The following is a 25190-nucleotide window of genomic DNA, read 5'->3' as shown; positions in this document are numbered from 1 at the left end:
TTCACACTGCACCATTTTGGGGTGGGGGTGCTGGTTAGTACCACAGAAGCAAGTTAGGTGTCGACACCACCCTTTTGGTTTGTTTTCCTCACCAACGTCCTCCAGTTACGGCGAAGCCTGTCCCTGGGCACGTCACTCGGCAGCCCGCGTGCTGCTCCGAGAGAGGACCAGGGATTCACCTCAACTAGCCCAGCATCTAGATGTCAGCTGGGGGCAGAGCTCATGAAAAGCCTTAAACTCAGGAAAGAATTACAGAATTGCATAAAAAGTCTTGGTTTTATAATACTTTCCTAGGAAGTCAGAAAATAATTGGGTTTTAGTTAAAGAAACTGAATCTATGCTCAAAAACAATGTAATGCCTCAGAAAGCAGAATCTACAATGGAAAAATTACAAATACAGCTTGTTAATCAATAGCTTACTTTGGCAAAATTATCATAGTAAGTCAGTGTAATTTATTATTGCATTTAGAAGCACAGCCTACCATGTTCTCATAAAACAGGGTATAGTGAAGTATATGAAAACAGTTCACAGCCTTTTGTGACTTCAGAAGTGAACAAGAGAAAGGCTGACCAGGATTTGCCATTCAGCATAAGGTGAGTCAGGAGACAGCTAAACATCTGATTCTTATTCACGTATGGTCTCAGGAAGTTCCTATTTGGACAAGGATGGTTCTCAACCTGGCTTCACATCAGAGTCATCTAAGAAGCTTTTAAAAAGTGCCAAATGCTCAGCCCAATTACACCTGGAAGGCGAGGCCCAGAAATCAGTATTCTTTCTGCTTCCCCACGAGGCGACTCTCATGTGCGGCCAGGATGCACACTCCCTCTTGGAGAGCTGCTGCGTGAGAGCCATATCATGTCTACAGAGTTCGTATTTTACTGAATTTTACCAGGAAGAGGGATTTTTAGAAAAAGGCACAGCTGTGTGTCCTCTAAAGATGTATCTTACTGTTTGAGAGGTGCTGTTTCTTGGAGGTTATCTGGAGTGCTGGTTGAAAAGGAGGAAGTCCTTGTCTTGACACAGCAGGCATAGTTTCAGGCTTCGGCAGCTGCCTCCAGCAACAAAAAATGCCCAGACGCCCATGAACACCATGATCGTATATGCTGACAGTAGACTTATTCCATAATGAGGACTAATGAAGGTCTGCAAAGAACAAAAATGAAATCAGCTTGTGTAATAACAGCTAGCTTAGTAAACATATGGAGTCACCAAATATAAAGGGAAATATGAAATACTTTTTAACAGCTGGGGTGTGTTTCACCAAACACACGACATATGTCATGTCCCGAGGAGCATCAGAATCCACAAAGACACACAGACTAACCTAGTCAACAGACACTAGCCCGTAGAGCTGTGCTTTGCTGTATGCAAATGGCAACCCTAGGAAGTAATCGGAAGCCAGAATCTACTGGAATACCCAACAGAAGATACATGTTATGTAAAAATGTATAACTTGCTCTTAGAATTTGGAAAAAAGCTAGACAAGCCCAAGTTTCTTTAGCATGAACCATTAGTATTCAAGGGAACATGAGGGAACAGAACCACCTCTTCTTCAGCTGCAAATTGATGTAGGTTCCAAAAATTCATTTAAAAACACTAATGGGATGCCCAGAGGTCCTGACTTACACAACGGTGAAGACCCTAGTTCTACCCCAATGGAGCTCATACACTAGAAGGAGACCGGTAATGAATGAAAAACAAATAATTAAATAATTACAAACTATGATGAAAGCTAGATCAGAATAATTATAATTGTGATGGTGACAGGATAGGTAAGAATGAGATGATCTACTTAGGGTAGTCAAGGAAGGCCCTGAGGAAGTGGCATTTAAAGTGAAACATACAGCCCTGGCCGGTTTGGCTCAGTGGTTAGAGCGTCGGCCTGCGTCCGGAGAGACCCGGGTTCGGTTCCCGCTAAGGGCACGTACTTCGGTTGCAGTTTGTCCCGGGCCCTGGTTGGTCGTGCGGGTGGCAGCCACTCGATGTGCCCCTTCACGTCGATGTTTCTCTCTGTCTCTCCCTTCCTCTCTCTCCCTCCCACTCTATCTGTACAAAAAATGGAAAAATATCCTCGGGTGAGGATAAAAAAATAAATAAATAAATAAATAAAGTGAAACATACAGCCCTGGCTGGTTTGGCTAAGTGGTTAGAGCGTCAGCCCAGGGACCAAAGAGTCAAAGGTTCGATTCCGGTTAAGGGCACGTACCTTGGTTGCGGTTCAGTCCCTGGCCCTGGTCGGGGTCGTGTGGGGGGCGACCAGTCAATGTGTCCCTCTCACATCAATGTTTCTCTCTTTCCCTCTTCCTCTCTCTCCCTTCCTCCCACTCTATCTGAAGAAAAGTAGAAAAAAAAAAATCCTCAGATGAGGATTAAAAAATAATAAGTAAAGTCAGACATACAGAAAAAGGAGTGAGCCAGCCTGTGTGGACCGAGGGAGGTAACCAAAGGAGCTCGGTGCAGCTCAGAGCCTGAGAAGAGCCGATGTTAACCATGTGCGGGTGGGGTGGGGTGGGGTGGGGAGTACATGAGATGAAGTCAGCGGCCAGCTACAAAGTATGTTGGTAAGAAGTGTGGATTTTACACTAAGTGCAATGGAGGGTCACAGAGTGTTTTAGGTAAGGGGAGCTGAATGGCGATTAGATTTTTAGAACTGCAGAGAAAGGTAAAGGAGGCTATGGTGAAAGCAGTAAGACGTTGTACTGGATGAGGAGAGTACAGGATGGTGACAGACCAGGCGGGTGGAGGCAGAGATGGAGAGCGGATGATGAGCACTGACAGGACTTGCTGATGGATGGGATGTGAGGGAAAGTGAGAGGCCAAGAATAACGTCCATGTGTTTGGCTTTAGGTAAATGGTGGTACTATTTAAGGAGATAACAAAGACTTGAGAAAGACCAAGCTTGGAGTGGTGGGTGAGAATCAAGTCCAAAGAGGACATGCTAAGGGTGACATGTCTATGAGATTTCAGAAGGCAGATGTCAGGGAAGCAGTTAGATATATGAGTGTGGGAGAGGAGAGGTCTGGACTAAAAAAAGATATAAACACACAGAGATGGTATGTAAAGCCATGGCTATGAATGCACAGAGAAGGGAGAAGAGAAGTCAAGACCAAGCCCTGAGAACATTTATCAATTATTTGTGCTGCTCAGTATCACAGGAGCAAATTAGAAGTGTCAACACCACTCTATTGGCTTGACTTACTAAAAAAGAGTCAGCAAAGAAGTCTGAGAAGAGCAAACAGTGAGGTAAAAAAAAAAATCAGGACAGTGTGATGCAGAAGTCAAAAGAGAAAAGCGTTTCAAAGAGAAGGCGGCCACCTCTTTTTAAGGGCTGCTGAGATGAGAAAAGAACAGTGATCACTAGATTTGGAGAAATGGAGGGCCTTTCGATCCTGACAAGTACAATTTTAAAGGGGTGGTTGAGCAGAAACCAGACTGGACTAGGAGTATGAGAAGTGAAGAAGTTGAAGGTGAAGACAATGTTTGGGGATAACTCTGAGACGTTTTGCTGTGATGGGGAACAGGGTAAAGGGTGGTGGGTAGAAGTGGGGAAGACAATAATAAAGAGTTTTACTTAAGACATGTCTGCAAGCTGATGAAGAGATGGAAAGGCTGGTGATGTAGGACAGAGGGTACAATCAAAGGAGTAAGTCCTTGAGTAGGAAAGAAATGGGTCTAGAGCCCAAGTGGAGGAACTGACTTTTGACAGAAGGAGGGATCCTCTGCCAGGCCAGGGTAAGGAGGGGAGACAGGTTCCCATCTAGCCTAGCATTTGCACTTAACAAAGGAGAGGACCTGATTGGGTCAGTCTGTCACTGTACGCCTCTGCCTATCTGGGGTAGGAGAGTGCTGCCAAAGCTCCTCACTTTCCTCCCCCTCACCCTACCTGCACATGCCCCTGGCTAAGGCATCAACCCTGCCTATAAGCTATGGCCAGGGAAACAGGCTGATTTTGCAGGCAGCATCTTCTATAGAAAGAATGCTTTTCTCAAGAGGCATCTGTGGGCAGGGCAGGCACTGAGCATTTTCTGGATTCTTCTTCAGAATAATTTTATACCTTAAATCCACTGAATTTTAAGTACAAACCATAAAAAAATGATTAGACTACATTAAATAACTTTTGTTCATAAAAAGACAACATTAGGAGAATATAAAGACAACCCCATTGTAGAGTTATTTGCAATGCTTACACCTGACAAAAAAAAACTCTTTTAAATAACTTATATAGAACCCCTAAAAAACAAAAATATAAATACAGACAACCCAACAGAAGGATGGGCAAATGACCTGAACAGGCACTTCACAAAAGGATCATCCAAATGGCCAATAAATGTATGAAGACATGCTCAACCTTCTAGCCCTAGCTGTTCAGTCCAGGATACTCTTTCTCCAGACAGCTACATAACCAACTCCACTTCGTGTCCCCTTCACAATGAAGCCTATCCTGACTACTTAATTCAAAAATTTGCTATTCTTTCACCTCCCACACTCTGGACCCCTTTTAACTTGCTTTACTTCTCCTTCTTCCATAGTACCTATCAATTTCTAGCAAACTATATAATTTCTTATTATGCCTATTGTTTATTGCCACTCCCTCCCCACTAGATTATAAAGGCAGAGATCTTTGTTTTGGTCACTATTTTGTTCACCTAGAACAGTATCTGGAACATAGAGGGCACTCAAATATTTGTCAAATGAATGGTCAGTTGGATTCATAAGAAAGACATTTGCTTTTTAAAAAAAAAAATTTTTCCTTTATTGATTTTAGAGAGAGAGGAAGGGAGAAGGAGAGAGAGAGAGAAACATCGATGAGAGAGAACATCGATTGGATGCCTCCTGCATGCCCCCCACTGGAGATTTGGCCCACAACCTGGACATGTATCCTGACCAGAAATCAAACCGGCGACCTCTTGGTGCACGGTTGATGCTCAACTGCTGAGACACACTGGCAGGACAAAAGACATTTGCTTTTTTACATAACTTCCTTTCTGATTATAAAATGTATGTTGTAGAAAATTTGGAACATGCCAAAAACTATAAAGAATAAAAGAACCCACCCAGAGATAAATACTGTTAATATTTTAATGCATTCTCTTTCCTGTCTGTTTTTCCATGAAGATTTGACTTTACATAGTTGACATCATATTAAGGGTAACTTTAGTATCCAGTACCACTGAAAGGTTTTAAGTAGGAGAGACAGTAACACTGGATCGAGGACAAGGAGTTCAGTATAAGAAAACCTGATATAAATTCTAAATGGATGGAGAGGAGGGAAACATGAGGCAGGGCACCATCAGAAGAATCCTTTAAAATACTTTAGATGAGAAATAACAACGGTCTGGACAAGGCAGTGATGGGAATAATTCTGATGCAAATATCTGAAAAACTGTAATAAAAGTCAGACCCAAGGCATTCAGTAGTACTTAAAAATGTATCTAGTCACGTTTTCGTTCTTTCTTTTTTTTTTTTAAAAAAACAAGTTAGTTTTGTTTGTTTTTTTCTTTATTGATTTGAGAGAGAGAGGAAGGGAAAAGGGAAGAGAGATAGAAACATTGATGAGAGAGAACATCGACTGGCTGCCTCCTGCATGCCCCCCACTGGGGATCAGGCCCACAACCTGGGCATGTGCCCTGACTGGGAATTGAACCGGTGACCTCTTACTGCATGGGTCAATGCTCAACCACTGAGCCACACCGGCCGGGCTCGAGTTTTCTTTTAAAACATTATTTCTTTGGAAAACTGGCATTAGTATAATGTCAGAGAGAAGAGAGTGAAATGGTCACTCTTGTTATTGATCAGATAGATTAATAATGATACAACCCTGTAAGCAGTATTTTAGCAATTTGCATCATGGGCTTTAAAAGTATTCATACCATTTAACTTTGTAACTCCATTCCTTGAAACAACATATTTTAAAAGTTTCATGTACAAAGATGTCCAAGACAGCATTATAATAACCAAAACTAGAAACAGAAGGGATCAGTAACTTAAGCACTCTATAATACAATTTTTACGTAATGATGTAAAGCCATTAAAATGTATATATTAAAAGGATTTATAAGAACATGGGAATTGCTCTGGCCAGTTAGAGCATCCGCCTGTGAACCAATGAGTCATGGGTTCAATTCCAGTCAAGGGCACGTACCTCAGTTGCAGTTTGCCCCTGGCCCTGGTCAGGTCATATGGGAGGCAACCACTCGATGTGTCTCTCTCAGGTAGATGTTTCTCTCTCTCTCTCCCTCCCTCCCACTCTATCTGATGATAAACAGAAAAATATCCTCAGATGAGGATTAAAAAAAAAACATGGAAATTATTTAAGACGTGTTATATAAAAAGCATAATGCAAGACTATTTCAGGTTTGACTATACTCATTAAAAGACACTAGAAAAAAGTCTTTAATAAGATCAACAAATTAATAGTTGCTTTTCTGTACTAAGACTGATGATTTATCCATCTAGCATTCTTTTAAATAACTTTCCTCATTTCCCCACAAGCACGTATTTCATTTAGAGTGGAATCCACCATTATAGACATGTGGACTAGAACTCCAAAAACCAGTCTGAGCACAGTGGCAATACTCACCAGGGCTGACACCAGCAGATGGGTCAGGAGAACCACAAGAAGGGCGTACCGGTTGTTCCTCTCACAGCCATCAAAAAATACAATGCCCCAGAACACATGCAGCAGTATGATCACCAGCGTCATGAAAGCTGAAAGACAGTCATCCATTAGAGCCCAGTTATTTGAACAACAGATGCCAAAGCCCACTGAACACCTGCTCATGGTATACAGGCTCTTGGGGTACCACAGCACTGTGAGGGCTGAGCTGCCACCTGCAAGACCATGACACATATTTGCTCAAATGGTCACTTGGAAAGCAATATTTCTGAACCAGGGGTCAGCTCTGCAGCAGCTTCTCTAGAATGTAAACCTGTTAGTCAACTTGAATCTGGATTTCAAGAAGTTCCTCTGAGAAATGCAATAAAAGTCTGGCCGGTGTGGCTCAGTGATTGAGCATCGACCCATGCACCAAGAGGTAGCCAGTTCGATTACTGGTTAGGGCACATGCCCAGGTTGTGGGCCAAATCCCCAGTGGGGGGCATGCAGGAGGCAACCAATTGATGTTCTCTCTCATCGATGTTTCTATCTCTCTCTCCCCCCTCTTCCTCTCTCTCTAAAATCAATAAAGAAAAAAATATTTTTTAATGCAAAAAAAACTACTGTTAGCCCTGGCCGGTTTGGCTTAGCGGTTAGAGCGTCGGCCTGCGGTACGGAGAGACCCGGGTTCGGTTCCCGCTAAGGGCACGTACTTCGGTTGCAGTTTGTCCCCGGCCCTGGTTGGTTGTGCAGGTGGCAGCCACTCGATGTGTACCTTTCACGTCGATGTTTCTCTCTGTCTCTCTCCCTCCCACTCTATCTGTACAAAAAATGGAAAAATGTCCTCAGGTGAGGATAAAAAAAAACAAAAAAAAACTACTGTTATATTTAATCAGCTTTTCAAATTAGCCTTCTGCACTAATTAAGAGAGACTTTTCTCAGTTAAAAGGAGTATCTTCTTTTTTTTTTATCCTCACCCGAGGACATTTTTCGATATTTTGTTCAGATAGAGTGAGAGGGAGAGAGAGAGAGAGAAACATCGACGTGAAAGCGACACATCGAGTGGTTGCCACCCGCACGACCCAACCAGGGCTGGGGACAAACTGCAACCAAGGTACGTGCCCTTAGCGGGAACCGAACCCGGGTCTCTCTGGACCACAGGCCGACGCTCTAACCGCTGAGCCAAACCGGCCAGGGCTTTAATAAGATTTTTTTTTGTTTTTTTTATCCTCACCCGAGGACATTTTTCCATTTTTTGTTCAGGTAGAGTGGGAGGGAGAGAGAGGAACAGAGAGAGAGAGAGAAACATCGATGTGAAAGGAACACATCGAGTGGCTGCCACCCGCACGACCAACCAGGGCCGGGGACAAACTGCAACCGAGGTACGTGCCCTTAGCGGGAACCGAACCAGGGTCTCTCAGGACCACAGGCCGACGCTCTAACCGCTGAGCCAAACCGGCCAGGGCAGTATCTTCTTTTTAAACAAGTCTTTTCAGTAAAGTAAAATTTCTCCTTGGATTTTTTTAAAGGCCAAATGGAAGAATAAAAATATTAAACATTGCAATAATTATCTAAGGTTATTCTTAAGCAACTGAAATTAAGTTTTATTAGCACACACAGCTTTTCCTGTGAAATATTGTGTGTGTGTGTGTGTGTGTGTGTGTGTCCTGGATAAAATTCTTTATTTAAAATGGTGAAGTTCCACATATTCTGAAAGTTTTAACATGGAAAAAAAAAGGCATACAGATATCCCTCTTGTTGGCCATGCAATAACATACCATTAACACCTACTAGTCTGGCAAAAATTCAAGTCTGATGATTCTTTTTTACACTGCTGGTAGGAAAACAATCCAATCACCTACTTACTCTATTTCACTTCAGCAATTCCACAGTCAGGAGAATACTCTGAAGCAATTAGTTCTTGTTACAAATACAAATTCATCGGACCCACCCCGAACTTCCAGAATCAGACACAATGAGCCCAGCAATCTGTTTCAACAGCCCTCAAGTTGATTCTGACACACAGTCAAGTCTGAGAGCCCCTGCTCTAGAGAAACTCATGTATTTGACCATTGATATCAGCACTATTTGTAATAATAAAAAATGTCCATCATTTCCAGAATACACAGACTGTAGTAAATTCACATATGGAATACTATATGATCTACAATAGAAATGGCCTCAAGATTAACGCTGAGTAGAGAGATAAAACATGGAAAAATGACTTATTTCACTTATACAGAATCAAAAACACACAAAACAATATTAAAAAGACATAACAATTGTGGTTGGAGAAAAGCAAGTTGTTACATCTAGTGATAGCATGCCATTGTTTCCATAAATGATGGTAAATACTTTTAAATAAAGTAGAAGAGGGATTTTTTAACTTGGGGACATTGGTAGACCTAACTAAAATGACATATTTTAATCCCAGTGATGAACCTGGTGATGTGATGATATAGAAGCATGACCACTGAAGATACTCAGGAGTTAAGTTTATGTCGGAAAAGACAGAGTAGAAACTACAATCCACACAGGCACAAATGTTCACACTGTAAAGTTTTTCTAAAACCTAGATGTCAATCAAATGGCAAGGGAAGGCAATGATACCATGAATGTGTCAACTATCTGTCAGCTTATGTTTTCCCTTCTCTCCATGCGTTACCATGAACAATGAAACCAGCCAATCATGCACCCAAGTCCTGGAGTTCAGCTCTTAGGGAATTTTCAGTTCATTCTCATCGAAAAGAGCATTCTTTGATGAGTTTCAAACAAGGATCCTCAAGATATCATTAGCCCTGACCTTTCTTCTAAATTCTAACTCCATATTTCTGTTTGCAAGGCCCTTTCCTGCTAAAAGATACCTGTGATGGATTGACTCTCTCCAAAGTGAAGTCTATGTCTGTGCCAGATACTGTTCTAGGCACTGAGAGTATCATGGTGCACAAAACACAGTCTCATGGAACTCTGCCCCATCTTGTCAGTTTACTGTCTTATTAACACAATATCTACAGGGGACCTCTTGGGCAATTATTAAAACACTGTACATTTCTACTTGACTGCTTATTTATTCAGATAGCACTCGTTTCTGGCTGATTCCCATGGTCGTCATAAATTTTTACTATTATGATGTGCTATTTAGAATACGAGAATTTTATTGTTTACTCTCTCTGCAATTGGTTAGAGATCCAAGAGGAACCAAGGCTTGGCTATCTAAACTATTCTGCCACACTTCCGGTCAAGATGGCGGTGTAGGTAAACCCGGCACTCGCCTCCTCCCACAACCACATCAAAATTACAACTAAGGCCCTGGCCGGTTTGGCTCAGCAGTTAGAGAGTCGGCTTGCAGTCCAAAGAGACCTGGTTTCGGTTCCCACTAAAGGCACGTATCTCAGTTGCAGTTTGTCCCCGGCCCTGGTTGGGTCGTGTGGGTGGCAACCACTCGATGTGTCCCTTTCACGTCGATGGTTCTCTCTCTCTCTCCCTCCCTCTCTATCTGAACAAAAAATGGAAAAATGTCCTCAGGTAAGGATAAAAATAAAAATTACAACTAAACTACAGAACAACCATCCTTCAGAACCACCTGAAATGGAGCTGAATGGAAGTCCTACAACTATGGAATTAAAGCAGCCACATCAAGGCTGGTAGGAGGGTCAGAGGTGCTGACAGGCTGGTCCCACACCCACTGTGGCAGATAAAAATCAGGAGGACACCTCAGCTGGGAAGGTCCTCCCTGAGGAGCGAGGGGTCCCCGTCCCACACCAAACACTCAGCTCAGGGTTCCAGTGCCAGGAAGAAAAGTTTCTATCACTTCTGGCTGTAAAACCATCGGGAATTGAGGTTGAGGAAGCTGAGGCTTCTGGAGCCCCAGGTAGCTCCTCTTAAAGGGCCCGCACATGGACTTACTCTGACTTGCTCCCTCTAAGCTCGGAGGGGAGGCAGCTTGAAAGGCATCAGAGATATACAGGGAAGAACTGAGCTGTTTGGCCTCCGGACAAGGACTGGAGAGGCAGCTTTCTCTTAGACAGACCTGCTGGCAGAGGCCTTTGTTCCTTTGGTGAACCCTTCCCTGGGGCAGCAGACTGGCACCATACCTGGGACTCCAGCAACCTGACTCACACTGTTTGCCCTGCTCTAGTGATTCCTTGAGGCCCTGCCCCACCTAAGCTGTTTCCAAAGGCTTTACCATAGGATTGGCCTGTCTTGGATCCTGCTTCAGAGTTTCCTAAATTCAAACAAGCAGCATCTGGTCTCAGCGAGCCCCATACCTCTCATTAACTGGCCTCATGCCTGGCACCAGAAGCAGCCAGCCTTGGCTCACAACTTGGCTTTTCCTGGGCACCTCCAAGCCCAGCACAAGCAGCAGCCATCAGCAGATCACCTTGTAGCTTATACCAGGTAGCCCAGGATAGAACATAAGCAGTGGCTGACCTTGCCCCAGAGCCAGCACACCCAGTGAATAGCTTCAGATCACATCAAAACACCATCACCCAACCACCTCTACAAGTGACACACTCAATGAGCGGACTTAGTGGGTTCAAGAGCCCTGATGAAGTAAGTTGTGCTCTGTGTGGTGGGCCCCTACACAGGTGATCCTACAAGGTATTTAGAAGTCAGTGGTCAGTGGGCACAGGCAGTCCTTGCAGCTGATCAGCCTGAGTAAATCCCTCCCACTGATGTGCCAATAGCAATCAAGACTCAATTATAACAGAAGGGTGTACAGTCCACACTAGGGGTGCACCTTGAGGACCCAGCTGGGGTGATCAGGGGGACTGTGCCACTGGATCCTTCAGGACACCTACAATAGGCCACCCTATGAAGCCTAGTAGACATAGCAACTCTACCTAATATATAGAAACAATCACAGGGAAGTAGCCAAAATGAGGAGACAAACAAACATGTCCAAAATGAAAGAAAAGAACAAAACTCCAGGAAAAGCACGAAACAAAATGGAGATAAGCAATCAATTGGATACAGAGTTCAAAACACTAGTTATAAGGTTGCTCAATGAACTTGGTCAGACCTTCAAGAAACTTAAGGAGACCTCCAAGGAACTTAGTGAGAACATCAACAACATAAAAAAAGGACCAGTCAGAGATGAAGGATGCACTAACTGAAATAAAGAATAATTTACCGGGAATCAATAGTAGAGTAGGTAAAACCAAGAAGCAAACCATCAATTTAGAATATAAGGAAGTAAAAAGCACCCAATCAGAATAGCAAAAAGAAAAAAGAATCCAAAAAAAAAGAGGATAGTGTAAGGAGCCTCTGGGACCACTTCAAGCGTGCCAACATTTGCATCATAGGGGTGCCAGAAGGAAAAGAGAGAGAGCAAGAAATTAAAAACCTGTTTGATAAAATAATGACAGAAAACTTCCCTAACTTGGTGAAGGAAACATATATATACAAGTCCAGGAAGCACAGAGAGTCCCAAATAAGATGAATCCAAAGAGGTCCACACCAAGACACATCATCATCATGCCAAAGGTTAAATACAAAGAGAGAATCTTAAAAGCAGCAAGAGAAAAGCAGTTTGTTACCTAAAAAGGAATTCCCATAAGACTATCAGCTGATTTCTCAAAAGAAACTTTGCAGGCCAGAAAGGAGTGGCAAGAGATATTCAAAGTGATGAAAAGCAATGACCTACAACCAAGCTTACTCTATCCTGCAAGGCTATCATTTAGAATCAATGAACATATCAAGAGTTTCCCAGACAAGACAAAGTTAAAAGAGTTTATCACCACCAAACCAGTATTATATGAAATGTTGAAGGGTCTTTTTGAAAGAGAAGAACAAAAATATGAACAATAAAATTGCAATTAATACATATCTATCAACAATTGAATCTACAAACAAAATGAGCAAGCAGAACAGAAACAGACTCACAGATATAGAGAACTTTGTGTTGCTTTCCAGATGGGCGGGGGCTGGAATGACGGGTGAAAAGATGAAGGAATTAAGAAGTACAAATTGGCTGTTAGACTGATGAATCTTAAAGGGAAGTGGGGAGGGAGGGCAGGATGAGATAAACCAAAGAACTTCCATGCATATATGCACAACCAATGGACACCGACAATAGTGTGGGGAAGGCAGGAGGGGGGTGGGATTGGGGAGAAGGGGTCAGTGGGGGATAAAAGAGGGGAACATCTGTAATACATTCAACAATAAAGATGAGTTTTAAAAAATTAGCCCTGGCCGGTTTGGCTCAGCGGTTAGAGCGTCAGCCTGCGGTCCTGAGAGACCCGGGTTCGGTTCCCGCTAAGGGCGTGTACCTCGGTTGCAGTTTGTCCCCGGCCCTGGTCGGTTGTGCGGGTGGCAACCACTCGATGTGTTCCTTTCACATTGATGTTTCTCTCTCTCTCTCTCTGTTCCTTTCTCTCCCTCTCACTCCACCTGAACAAAAAATGAAAAAATGTCCTCGGGTGAGGATAAAAAAAAAAAAAAAATTAAACTATTCTGCCTCATACATCAGGCTAGAGTTATATGCATGCCATTTAACACTTCTCTCTAGTAAATGGAATTAACTCAAACTAGAAATGAAGATTTGCTAATAGTAGCTATAGGGTACCATCTTTTAATTACAAAACACTTCTCATTTTATTTTCCTAAATATAAAATTATAAAAGTTCTTCAGTGACTCTAACCCTAAAATTTGTTTTGTCCTAATATTCTTTAAAAAAACACTTTTTTTCTTTATTGATTTTAGAGAGAGAGAGGAAGGGAAAGAGATAGAAACACCAATGAGAGAGAACATCAATTGGCTGCCTCCTGCATGCCCCCCACTGGGGATTTGGCCCACAACCTGGGCATGTGCCCTGACCAGGAATCGAAATGGCAACCTCTTGGTGCATGGGTTGATGCTCAACCACTGAGTCATACCAGCTTGGCTGTTCTAATATTCTTAAAAGTAGTAAAAAACTTCTCTAAATTAACCATAATATTATCAAAATTAGTTTATAATCCAGATTAATGAAAGGAGCTTCCATAATCTGTAATGTTTTGAAACATAATCAGCAAGATACATATTCTAATAACTATTGTATGTGTGAAATTGTAGCTGTCTAGTTCAATAATGGACTTCCTCTTCTGACAATCTTCCAATTCTCTTGGTACAAAATGTTTCAGTCTAACTTGTTTCTGAGCAAAATGTTTCAGTGTTATCTTGAAGAGGCTACATTTAACTGTTCGGTTCTTTTATCCTTCCTGAATAAACCCCAAATACTCTAGCACACAGATTCATAAATATCCTCGTTTCCACATTTGTCCCCCTCTCTCTCATTCCTGATTTCTGCTTTTCTGTCCTTGCAAAAACAATAGCCTAAGACAGCAACTCATCCTACTACTGGCAGCACAGAGATTGCTATCTTCTGGTTTCCCCTGATGACTTCAGCGTATCTCTCACCATGCAGGAGAGAGCCCCGGCTGCTGCTGGGTGGTGGCAGCAACAGAAAGCTGTGATGAACAATGTGCTTCTGGCTTCCTTTTCCAAGTAAGAGAAGGGTCTGGGGTGTCAAGGTTCTGTGAAGTGAGAGACTCTCCTCCATCCCTCCTAGTTACAAAAGTTCTGGATTCTTGAGCGATCTCTAATGACCTAGTTCAAGAAGTCAGGCCACAAAACTAAATGAAAATGCCTTTCCTGTAGCAGGGATTTAACATGAAACTTCTACTTTAAAAAATGTAAGAGAATTCCGTGGCCTAGTTTATTGTAATGTAGATATACCTGTATTACTAATCAAATAACATTCTCCAACTTTAAAGAGACATTTTGAAAATCATCTCATATGACATAGCCATAAGAGAGGCATATTACTGTCTCTTAATACCAACCATATCATAAAGAAGATGACATGAAAACAATTTGAATGACTACAGGTGTTTGTTTAAGTAGCATTTATTATTTTATATTTAAGAAAATGCCCCCAAAGTTAAGTTTATGAGCCAGAAAGACTGCCAAGAATATAATTTTATGTTTAAAATCTCTAGCAAATGTTGAAAATAAAGAAATTCTCTCCTCAAATTAGCTCAGTGTAGAGTCAGTGGGAAGTCCCTTAGAAGTTGTCTGATCTAGTCCCATATGCAATAAAAAAGTAGATTCTGTAGGCTCCACTTAAAATACTTCCATTTTAGAAGTTTACTTCAGTAAAACAGTCACTGTAGAAAAGTTCATTCTCAAACCCAAATCGGCCTTCTAAATCAGTGATTCTCAGCTGGATGATTTTGCCCCAAGAGGGGGCATTTTTTGGTTGCCACAACTGGGAGTGGGGTGCCTCTGGCATATAGTACATAGAAGCCAGGGGTACTGTTGAACACCCTACAATATACAAGACAGCCCCTCAAACAAATAATTATTTGACCTCAAATTTTTATCAACAGTGCTGAGGAAGTCTCGGATCCTTGATCATAGGAAGGCTCTGGAAGGATCATGAAAGTCAACTCTTTTTTTCCATAAGTGACACATTATAAAACACTTAGTCAGCCACTGTCACAAAAATGCTGCATAAGAAACCATGCCAAAACTCACTGGCTGAAGCTGCCATTGGGAGCATGGGGTCTAAGGCGGTGCTCATGGGAACCTGGGGTTCCTAATGGGGAACCCACCTCTGGCAGCAGACAGTGAGTGTGGGGATTTCAGGATTCTATTACTTTGTATTAATGCTTCACTGACTTCATGAAATTAACTGGGACCTTTCCATGTTTAATTTCAGGTCTGGAATAGTTCCAGCACCATCAGACTTAACTCTTCTTGAAAATGTTTGTTCAAACTAGCTCTTAAACCATCTATTCCTGCTGTCACATATAAAGCAACAGCAAGCCCATAAGAACTTGGATGGAGATTTAAACAGAAGTTGGAGATAGATTTGTAGTTGAATTGAAAGTGAGTTATGAGAAAAAGGAAAGAATTGGGAATCACTCCAAAGTTTTTGACCTGAGCAACAGAAAGGACGAAGTACGTCAACTGAGATAAGAAAGACGGCAGAGGTACACTGCTTTTAAAAGGTGCCGCGGGATGTGAAAATGGCGGCGGAGTGAATGGAAGCTGCACAGACAATCTCCCAGGGCCAAACGGTAATTACAACTAAAATAAAGACAAATCTTCGGAAAAAAGCAACAGAAACGCAGCAGGGCAGGACCATATAACCAGGGACACTGGTAGTATCTGCGGAGGCATGAGAGGGTGGCAGGCTGGGAGCCCATGGACAGCAGCAGTCTTAGCTGTGAGCAACGCCTTTGGGGACAGAGGCTAAAATAGCCAGAGCCACTCACCTGGGGCTCCAGCAGAGGGAGGGCAGTCTAGGCTGGAACTCTGTGGGGACACCTGGGATTTGGAGGGCACTCAGAGTTTTTGCTGAGTTGCGGCCACAAAGGACAGTGGCCAGTGTGCTCCTTCCCAGAGCTGTAGGGAAAAGCAGCATTTTCACCTCCCCCACCCCCCAACCCCGGATATTCAGCCTTTTCCAGGTGAGGCAAAGAAATGCAAATTGAGGCTCATTAACAACCAGCATTTATCCCACCCTCTGGAAATCCTCTTATGCAGAACACCAGGGCTACATTCCAAGGCCCTGAGTAACTGAGACTACTAGCCTCCAGGCAAAAAGCTAGAGGATAACTGAACCTTTCCTGGACTTGTAAATCTACCCAGGAAAGCAAGACTTGATAGTGGTGTTTAACATGGGCCCACCCAGGCTCATCCAAACCCAGTAGAGGGAGCCACAAACAGCAGAACACCAACACCCACAGGGAAAATTTGGTAGGCTCCAAAACCCACTGAGATAGCCAAAATGGTGAAACAAAGAAACAAATCCCAAATGAAAGAACAAGAGAACTCTATCGAAGATGAGATCAATGAAATGCAGTTAAGTAAATTATCAGAGGTAGAGTTCAGAGCCATGATCTTGAAGAAGCTCAACAGCATGAGTAAGGACATCAGCACCATGATGATACAGAAACATGTATGCATGAACAACGGACATAGACAACAAAGCTGGGGACAGGGCGGGGAGGGAGAAGAAGGGGGGTATCAGTGGGGGGAAAAGGAGAAACATCTGTAACAAAAATAAATTAATTAATTAAAAAATAAAATGAGCACATATGCTGTTAAATTTAAATAAATAAATCAATAAAAAGGTGTCCCACTGTCTTCTGTCCTCCAGATTTTCCGATGAAAAGTCAGCAGTATTTCAAATCATTGTTCTACTGAATAATAAAGGAGAAAGTCCCCCTAGAGACGGAAAAGCAAACAGCCATGGGGACTTGGATCTCAAGGTTGACATATTCAAGTAAACCTTTGTATGTCAAAATATTCAAGTAAATGTTTGGTGAAGAACTTAAGGATAATGAAAAAGGTGAAAAAGATCTATCCCTTAAAATAAACCTCAAGGTTGATTGATTTCTTTAAAGAACCATAAAGATTTCCAAACATTTACGTATATAATAAGAAAAGTCCAGTTTTAGAAAATTTGGCTAAAACCTGTTTCAGGAAGTATTGGAAAGTCTCAGAGTACACCAACAAAACATGTCACAGTGTGGGCAATGCCCCAGATGTGCGGGCAGCCCTGGCGTGAGCATTGACTCTCTGTGCAGAGCTGTGGAGAGAACGGGACTGGCGCAAGTGGCCCCGGCAGTGAAGAGCACCTCTGGTGAGAAGTGGGACGGAGCAGGGCAGTAAGCCAGGACTCCCAGCACATCCTCCCAGCACAGCCATGGAGCTGCACAGAATCAAGCGGAGGTTGCTGAGGAAGGCCAGACTGATCAATAACTGTGAAAACAGGGTGGGTCTTCTCCTCTAATTATTCAAAAAAATATTATTTCTTTCCCAAAGCAAATCATCTTTATGGGGTATTATCCTGCTCATCGTGGCTATGAAAAAAAACCTCTGTGAGACTGATTCAAGAAAAGAAAAAAAAAAACTAAACACAAAATAAGCATCCAAAGTTAAAGGCAGCAGTAGATGAAGAAAATAAGGACCAATTCACATGTGAAGAAGAAACAAGGCCTGAGAGAACACAGAAGCAGAAGACATGAGGCTGCCTGAGCTGCAAAGGGGTCAGCAGGGGCTGGCCACTCAGCTTTGTGAGGAAAGAAACATCAGTGTGGCCGGGACCTATCTGGAAGAGCCACGGCCTGTGTCCTTCTCTCAGCCAAACTGTGAAGCAATCCACTGGACTGCCTGTCTGCACACTGCCCGAAGGTGGCTCTGCATACAGGTGTCACGCTAGTATCACCGGCTACTAGAGTCTACAACAGGCCAGGTTTAGTGAAAGGACAGTCCAGAAGTGTAATATGCTATTCTGTTATTTGAGCAGCTTGAAAAAAAGACTATTACACAATGGATATAATGAAAACATATAATTAAACACATTATTTAATGATAAAATTGACAACATATTACAGCATATAGAGTATCCTTGTGTCACAGCCAGTGCAGTTAGTTGTGATAATTTATTATAAGACATTAACATTCTAATAAGTTCATAAAAGAATAAAAATTGCATATTAATCTCTATCATGCTCTTGTGTGATTAATAGATGTTATATTTTCTCTACCACTTTGCAGTTGGTAATGTAGTTATCTGAGATAGTCTTTCTTGTAAAGAGCTTTCATTTAAAAATCTAAACTTTTGCCCTGGCCAGTTTGGTTCAGCGGTTGGAGCATCAGCTTGTGGACCAGAGAGTCCCAGGTTCAGTTCCTACTAGGGGCACGTACCAAAAATAAATAAATAAATAAATCAGACAACCCTTTCTTTAAATAAATAAATAAATAAATATCTAAACTTTTATTGCTGATATGTCTCCTTGGACAAGGGGAATAAAGGAAAAAAATAAACAAATGGGTCTACATCTGAAAAAACTGAAAAGCTTTTGCACAGCAAAAGAAACCATCAACAAAATGAAAAGGGAACCCACTGTATGGGAGAACATATTCGCCAATGATACATCTGATAAGGGGTTAATCTCCAAATTATATAAAGAACTTATACAACTCAACACCAAGAAGACAAACAACTCAATTAAACAATGGGCAAAAGATCTGAACAGACACTTCTCCAAAGAGGACATACAGATGGCCAACAGACATTTGAAAAAATGCTCAATATCACTCACTAATCATCAGAGAAATGCACATTAAAACCACAATGAGGTATCACTTCACGCTGTCAGAATGGCTATCATCAATAAAACAACAAAGGATGTGGAAAAAAGAGAATCCTTGTATACTGCTGGCAGGAATGTGGACTGGTGCAGCCACTATGGAAATCAGTATGGAGTTTCCTCAAAAAATTAAAAATAGAACTGCCTTTTGACCCAGTCATCCCACTTCTGGGAATAGATCCAAAGAAACTCGAAACTCTGATTTGAAAGAATATATGCACCCTTATGTTCACTGCAGCATTATTTACAATAGCCAAGATCTGGAAACAGCCCAAGTACCCATCAGTAGATGAGTGGATAAAAAACTTGTGGTACATTTACATAATGGAATACTACGCGGCTATAAAAAAGAAGAAACTCTTACCTTTGTGAAAGCATGGATGGACCTAGAGATTGCTATGCTAAGTGAAATAAGCCAGTCAGCGAAAGACAAATACTATATGTTCTCACTTATATGTGGAATCTATAGAACAAAATAAACTGACAAAATAGAAACAGAAGCACGGATACATGGAACAGACTGACAGTTGTCAGGGCGATAGGGATTGGGGGGCTGGATGAAAGAAGGTGAAGGGATAAAAAGAAAATATATACATATATAACACACAGACACAGACAACAGTGTGGTGATAGCCAGAGGGAAAGGGGGCTGGAGGTAGGTGGAGGTGGGCAAAGGAGGGATAAATGGGGATGGAAAGAGACTGCTATGGGCGATAGGCAGTGTGCAGATGTTTTGTTGAGTTATAGACTTGAAACCTGTATGGCTTTGTGAAACAATGTCACCCCAATAAATTCAATTTTTATATATATATATATATATATATATATATATATATATATATATATATAAACATTTAACAAACTGTCACATTATAAAGATTATACTTTAAAATATTGTGAAAGGAAGTGAGTAAAAGAAAAAAAACTCACTGGGTTACAAGAGCAAGGATTTATCCTCCTGCTCACCGGTCTAAGGTTGACTGTGCTCTGATTAGTTAAGGCTGGGTTCAGCTGGGCAGCTCTGCTGCAGGCTGCTGGGTTTGGCTCCCCATGGCATGCTGGGCCCAGGTCTGCTCTATACATGTTCATTCTGGGGTCCAGGTTACATGGGTATTAATTATGTGCAGCATGTTCTCATGGCATGAGATCAGAGCCCAAGAGGGCAGGCCAACATACCAGTGCTTTTCAAACCTCTGACTTACATCACATCCACTAACTGGCCAGTTCAAGTCACACAAGTGAGCTCAAGGTCATGGTCAGGAAGTACATTCCAGCCACCATGAGGCAAGGCAAGGATGTGGATGTATAATTCTATTACAGAGAAATGACAAATTGGGGCAAAAATGGAATCTCTCACATATTTCTCTTACTTTAATTTCTCTTCAAGCTCAATATTCCTCCTTCCTTCAATCATATCCCATAGGACACAGCTTCTAGATCTTTCATCATACTGACAATGTCCTATACCAATTTTAGTTCTTCAGTGTTCCTGTTAAATCACAGTGCTCAGAACTGAACACAATACTCCACATGTGGTCTGACCATACTGATTTCTCCTAGAGAAAGGCTTACTGATCTTTCTGTGCCGTGTTACTCCAGCAGCAGCCTCATACCGCTAGTGCTTACCTCATCTCCTGATTGCATCATTTTCTCTTGTGCTTGATCTAATCTCGTGTTGTTTTATACAGTAACCTGTTGTACAGGCTTGTCGCCTAGGAGCAATAGGCTATACCACACAGCCTAGGTGTGTAGTAGGCTATACCACCTAGGTTTGTGTAAGTCCAGTCTGTGATATTTGCACAAGGACAAAACTGCCTAGTGACACATTTCTCAGAACGTATTCCCTAGTGCATGACTGTATTCATCCATTAATTCTCTACTCAAATAGGATTTCCTCCATAAGCTATACCTAGCTTTCATCTTTTAAAAATAAATATTTGTGGGTCCATCTAAAAACAAAATATTCCATAAGGTGCTGGGGATGCTGCAATGAATAAGACAGACAGTCCTTAACATCTGATTGGAGAGAAAGACCTAAACAAATAACTACATAGTTGACCAATTAATACAACTGCAGTAAGTACTACAAAGAAATACAATACCATCTAAGCATGGGCTAGAGCTGTGTTCTGTGTGCTCATGGTTCTTCCTAAAGTATTTATCACACTTCATTGTAATTAGCTGTTGTCTTTATTCCCTACTGTGAGTGGAAGATATAGATATTTACTGGTCTATATTTTCTTTTTAATCCTCACCTGAGGATATTTTTTCCACTGATTTTTAGAGAGAGTGGAAAGTGGGGAGGAGAGAGAGAAACATCGATGTGAGAGAGACATATCAATTGGTTGCCTCTCACTCATGCCCCAACCAGGGCTGGGGATTGAACCAGCAACCAAGGTACATGCCCTTGACTGGGAATCGAACCTTCCATCCTTTGGTCCACAGGCCAACACTCTAGCCACTGAGCACACTGGCCAGGGCTGGGCTGTATTTTCATAGCTTGTTATAACTTCTTTGAATAAAAATGCTTAATAATTATTTGTGAAATGAGTGATTAAATGGACTTGTTCAAAATACTAAATTCACCAGGATAAGACTTGAATTTAGGACTCTAATTCCCATACTTTTGCCTCTATATAGTACTACCAAGAAATGGTAATGATTCTAATAAAAGTTAATGCTAGCCAACTACATAATTACAAGTAAAGAAGAACATATAGCCCTGGCCAGTTTGCCTCAGCGGTTAGAGCATCCGCCTGCAGTCCGGAGAGACCCGTGTTCGGTTCCCGCTAAGGGCATGTACCTCGGTTGCAGTTTGTCCCCGGCCCTGGTTGGTCGTGCGGGTGGCAGCTACTCGATGTGTCCCTTTCACGTCGATGTTTCCCTCTCTCTCTCTCTCTCTTCCGCTCTCTCCCCTCTCTCTCTCTTCCGCTCTCTCCCTCCCACTCTATCTGTGCAAAAAATGGAAAAATGTCCTCGGGTGAGGATTAAAAAAAAAAAAGAAGAAGAACATATACATATGTGCGTGTTATTTATAAACTATACCCATCTATAACATAAAAACACATGTACATACTAGTATTATATATCTTACACTAACATAGATATATTAATTAATGACCTCCATATTCCTTATTTATTTTGATTACTCAGGCACTTATAATGGAATATGTTAAACTAACATATAAACTTATAGATTTAACTGAAAAATTAAAAATGAGCTCATGCTTATATAAATGGTAACAATTATAAATAACAACAAATATATACTAATTATGGGTTATTTTTAAATGCAATAAAAAGTAATTTCTTAAATGTATAGTTCAAAGTTTATGCTCCAAAGGATAATGTTATAATAAATAAGAAACTCTTGCACATGACAAAGTAGCAGCTGTTCTTTCACTCTACAGTAACGTATTCACAGATGGTCAGCCCGTTTTCCTAACTTAGACATTAAAATATTTTCTTTTCTTGTCCAGCTGGTGTGGCTCAGTGGCTGAGTGTCAACCCATGCAACAAGAGGTCGCCAGTTCGATTCCCAGTCATGGTACATGCCCAGGTTGTAGGTCCGATCCCCAGTAGGGGGCATGCAGGAGGTGGCAAATGGATGTTCTCTCTCATCAATATTTCTCTCTCTCTCTCCCTCTTACTTCCTCTCTCTCTAAAATCAATAAAGGTAAAAAAATTTCTTTTCTTTAAATTTTCCCGTGAATTAATAGAAATGACAAATACAATTGTCAAACTGCTAGCATATGCTTCTTTTACTTTCTTCCAAAAGAATCACTGAAAGTTAGTTTTAGCATTCTCATAGATACAGAGAACATTTTGTTGGTTGCCAGATGGGAGGGAGTTGGGGGAATGGGTAAAAAAGGTGAAGAGATTAAGAAGTACAAATTCATTGCTAGACTGACAAACCTCAAAGGGAAAGGGGTTGGGGGGGCGGGAGGGGGAAATAAACCAAAGAACTTATATGCATAACCAATGGACACAGACAATAGTGTGGGAAAAGGTGGGAGGGGGGCGGGAATGGGGAGGAGGGTGTCAATGGGGGAAAAATGTGGAACATCTGTAATACATTTTATATTCAACAATAAAGATTAAAAAAAAAGAAAAGAAAGTTAGTTTTAGGAAAACAGCCTAGCTCACTAAAGTGAATTAGCACCATCTAGTGAAAGAAGCTGGAAGAAAAAGGAATTCCATTAGGAGAATGCTAATTCAGAACCAAAACAATGTTACTGATGTGGCAGTATAATAGGCCAATTTAAGAAAATACAGGAAACTGTAGCAGTAATACCCCCTCCTGATTATGTTTTTGTTAATTTACATTGGGTTCTAACAGACTTCAGCTATTTATATACATTTGTTCTAAAAAACGGACACACAGTACTATAATCATTTTTAAAATATTCTAATTATGGAACGTTTTTTTAAAAAGTAATTTGTGCCCTGGCCAGTTTGGCTCATCGGCCTGTGGTCCAGAGAGACCCAGGTTTGGTTCCTGCTAAGGGCACGTACTGTGGTTGCAGTTTGTCCCCAGCCCTGGTTGGGTCGTGGAGGTGACAGCCACTCGATGTGTCCCTTTCACATCGATGTTTCTCTCTCTCTTCCTCCAGCTCTATCTGAATAAAAAAATGGAAAAATGTCCTCAGGTGAGGATAAAAAAAAAAGCAATTTGCTATGTTGGAAGCACCACTAAATAAGTATGATCCATTAATACCCTTTCCTGCCCTCTGACTTGCAGCCAGATGTAAAGAGCCCTGACTTTATCCGGTAGACCTTGGAAAGCCACTATACATTTTGTATGGGGAAGATTAGTTTGGTGGCTGCGTACAGGACGGATTCACATGGAAAGTGGGGGTGGATGTTAGTACTCTAAACAGGAGATACCAAGGCCTGAAGTGAAGTGGTGAACAACATGCAGAATGTCTCTAAATTTCTGTGGCAATACTTTTTAAATTTGGTCATACATCTTTATATCTTTTCTATTATTAAACTGTATTGAAACGCTTAATCACTTTTTTAAAAATCTCATTCCCCCTACTAAAAGTTAACTTCCTTGAACACAGAAATTACTTCCGTGTAGATGTTAAATAAACAATAATTTAATTTAGCCCTGGCTGGTTTGCTCAGTGGTTAGAGCGTCGGCCTGCAGACCAAAGAGTTGCTGATTCAATTCCAGTCAAGGGCATGTATCTCAGTTGCAGTTTGGTCCCCAGCCCTGGTCGGGGTCATGTGGGAGGCAACCAATTGATGTGTCTCTTTCACATCAATGTTTCTCTCTCCCCACCCCACTTCCTACTCTAGCTGACGATAAATGGGAAAAAAAATATCCTCGGGTGAGGATTAAAAATTATAATAATAATCGCCCTGGCCGGTTTGGCTCAGAGGTTAGAGCATTGACCTGTGGTCTGGAGAGACCTGGGTTTGGTTCCCGCTAAGGGCAAATACCTCGGTTGCAGTTTGTTCCCAGCCCTGGTTGGGTCGTGTGGGTGGCAACCACTCGATGTGTCCCTTTCACGTTTCTCTCTCCGTCTCTTCCTCTCTCTCCCTCCCACTCTATCTGAACAAAAAATGGAAAAAATGCCCTCAGGTGAGGATTAAAAAATAATAATAATAATAATAATAATTTAATTTAATTTTTAAAATATGTGAATGGGCCCTGGCCGGTTTGGCTCAGCGGTTAGAGCGTCAGCCTGCGGTCCAGAGAGACCTGGGTTTGGTTCCCGCTAAGGGCATGTACCTCAGTTGCAGTTTGTCCCCAGCCCTGGTTGGTGGTGCGGGTGGCAGCCACTCGATGTGTCCCTTTCACGTCGATGTTTCTCTCTCTCTCCCTCCCACTCTATCTGAACTCTATCAAAAATGGGAAAAAATGTCGTTGGGTGAGGATTAAAAAAAAAAAGTGTGAATGGGGCCCTGGCCAGTTTGGCTCAGCAGTTGGAGTGTCGGCCTGCAGACCAGAGAGCCCTGGGTTCGCTTCCCGCTAGAGGCACGAATAGCAGTTCCTGAGGCCTCACTATGTGCCAGGCAAGATGCGAGAATCCCACATATATCATCAGCTCATTTATCTTCACAATAACAATGGAGTTCTTTGAAGTAACCTCACCTAGAAGAGGCAAAGGCATCCTATTCAGTTATAAAATTGGTAGTATTTCTTTTCAGAATATAGAGAAGAAATGAGAGGGAGAGAGAGATGGAAACATCGATGAGAAAGAACATCGGCTGGCCGCCTCCTGCATGCCCCCCACTGGGGATCGGGCCCACAGTCTGAGCATGTGTCCTGACTGGAAGTCGAACTGGCGACGTCTTGGCGCATGGGTTGATGCTCGACCACTGGACACACCAGCTGGACTCCTGGACTCCTTTTTATTTCTTTTTAATAATTCTTATAGTAAAAAATATTGCTGTAATCACATAGCTACTTCAAAATTTTATTTAAATAATATT

The 25190-nt window shown here is 41.9% G+C and overlaps 1 protein-coding gene across 5 annotated transcripts in view; it reads right to left on the bottom strand.

Moving 5' to 3' along the window:
- APH1B (aph-1 homolog B, gamma-secretase subunit) overlaps positions 1-25190 on the bottom strand; it is a 59411-nt gene that overhangs the window by 22883 nt on the left and 11338 nt on the right. For 4 of the 5 annotated variants that reach the window (XM_036260778.1, XM_036260758.1, XM_036260767.1 and 1 more), the window contains exons 5-6: positions 6582-6709; positions 950-1144 (exon numbers count right to left, since the gene is read on the bottom strand). In XM_036260778.1, coding sequence (XP_036116671.1) covers positions 977-1144; positions 6582-6709 — 296 coding nt within the window. In that variant the 3' untranslated portion in view covers positions 950-976. Of the gene's footprint in view, positions 1-855; positions 1145-6581; positions 6710-25190 lie in introns of those variants that run through there. The other variant, XM_036260739.1, reaches the window with a different exon arrangement.

Source organism: Molossus molossus, unplaced genomic scaffold (genome assembly GCF_014108415.1).
Source record: "Molossus molossus isolate mMolMol1 unplaced genomic scaffold, mMolMol1.p scaffold_m16_p_1, whole genome shotgun sequence".
Taxonomy (NCBI): Eukaryota; Metazoa; Chordata; class Mammalia; order Chiroptera; family Molossidae; genus Molossus; species Molossus molossus.
The sequence above is the reverse complement of the archived record's forward strand: the minus strand, read 5'-3'. Positions and strand labels throughout refer to the sequence as shown.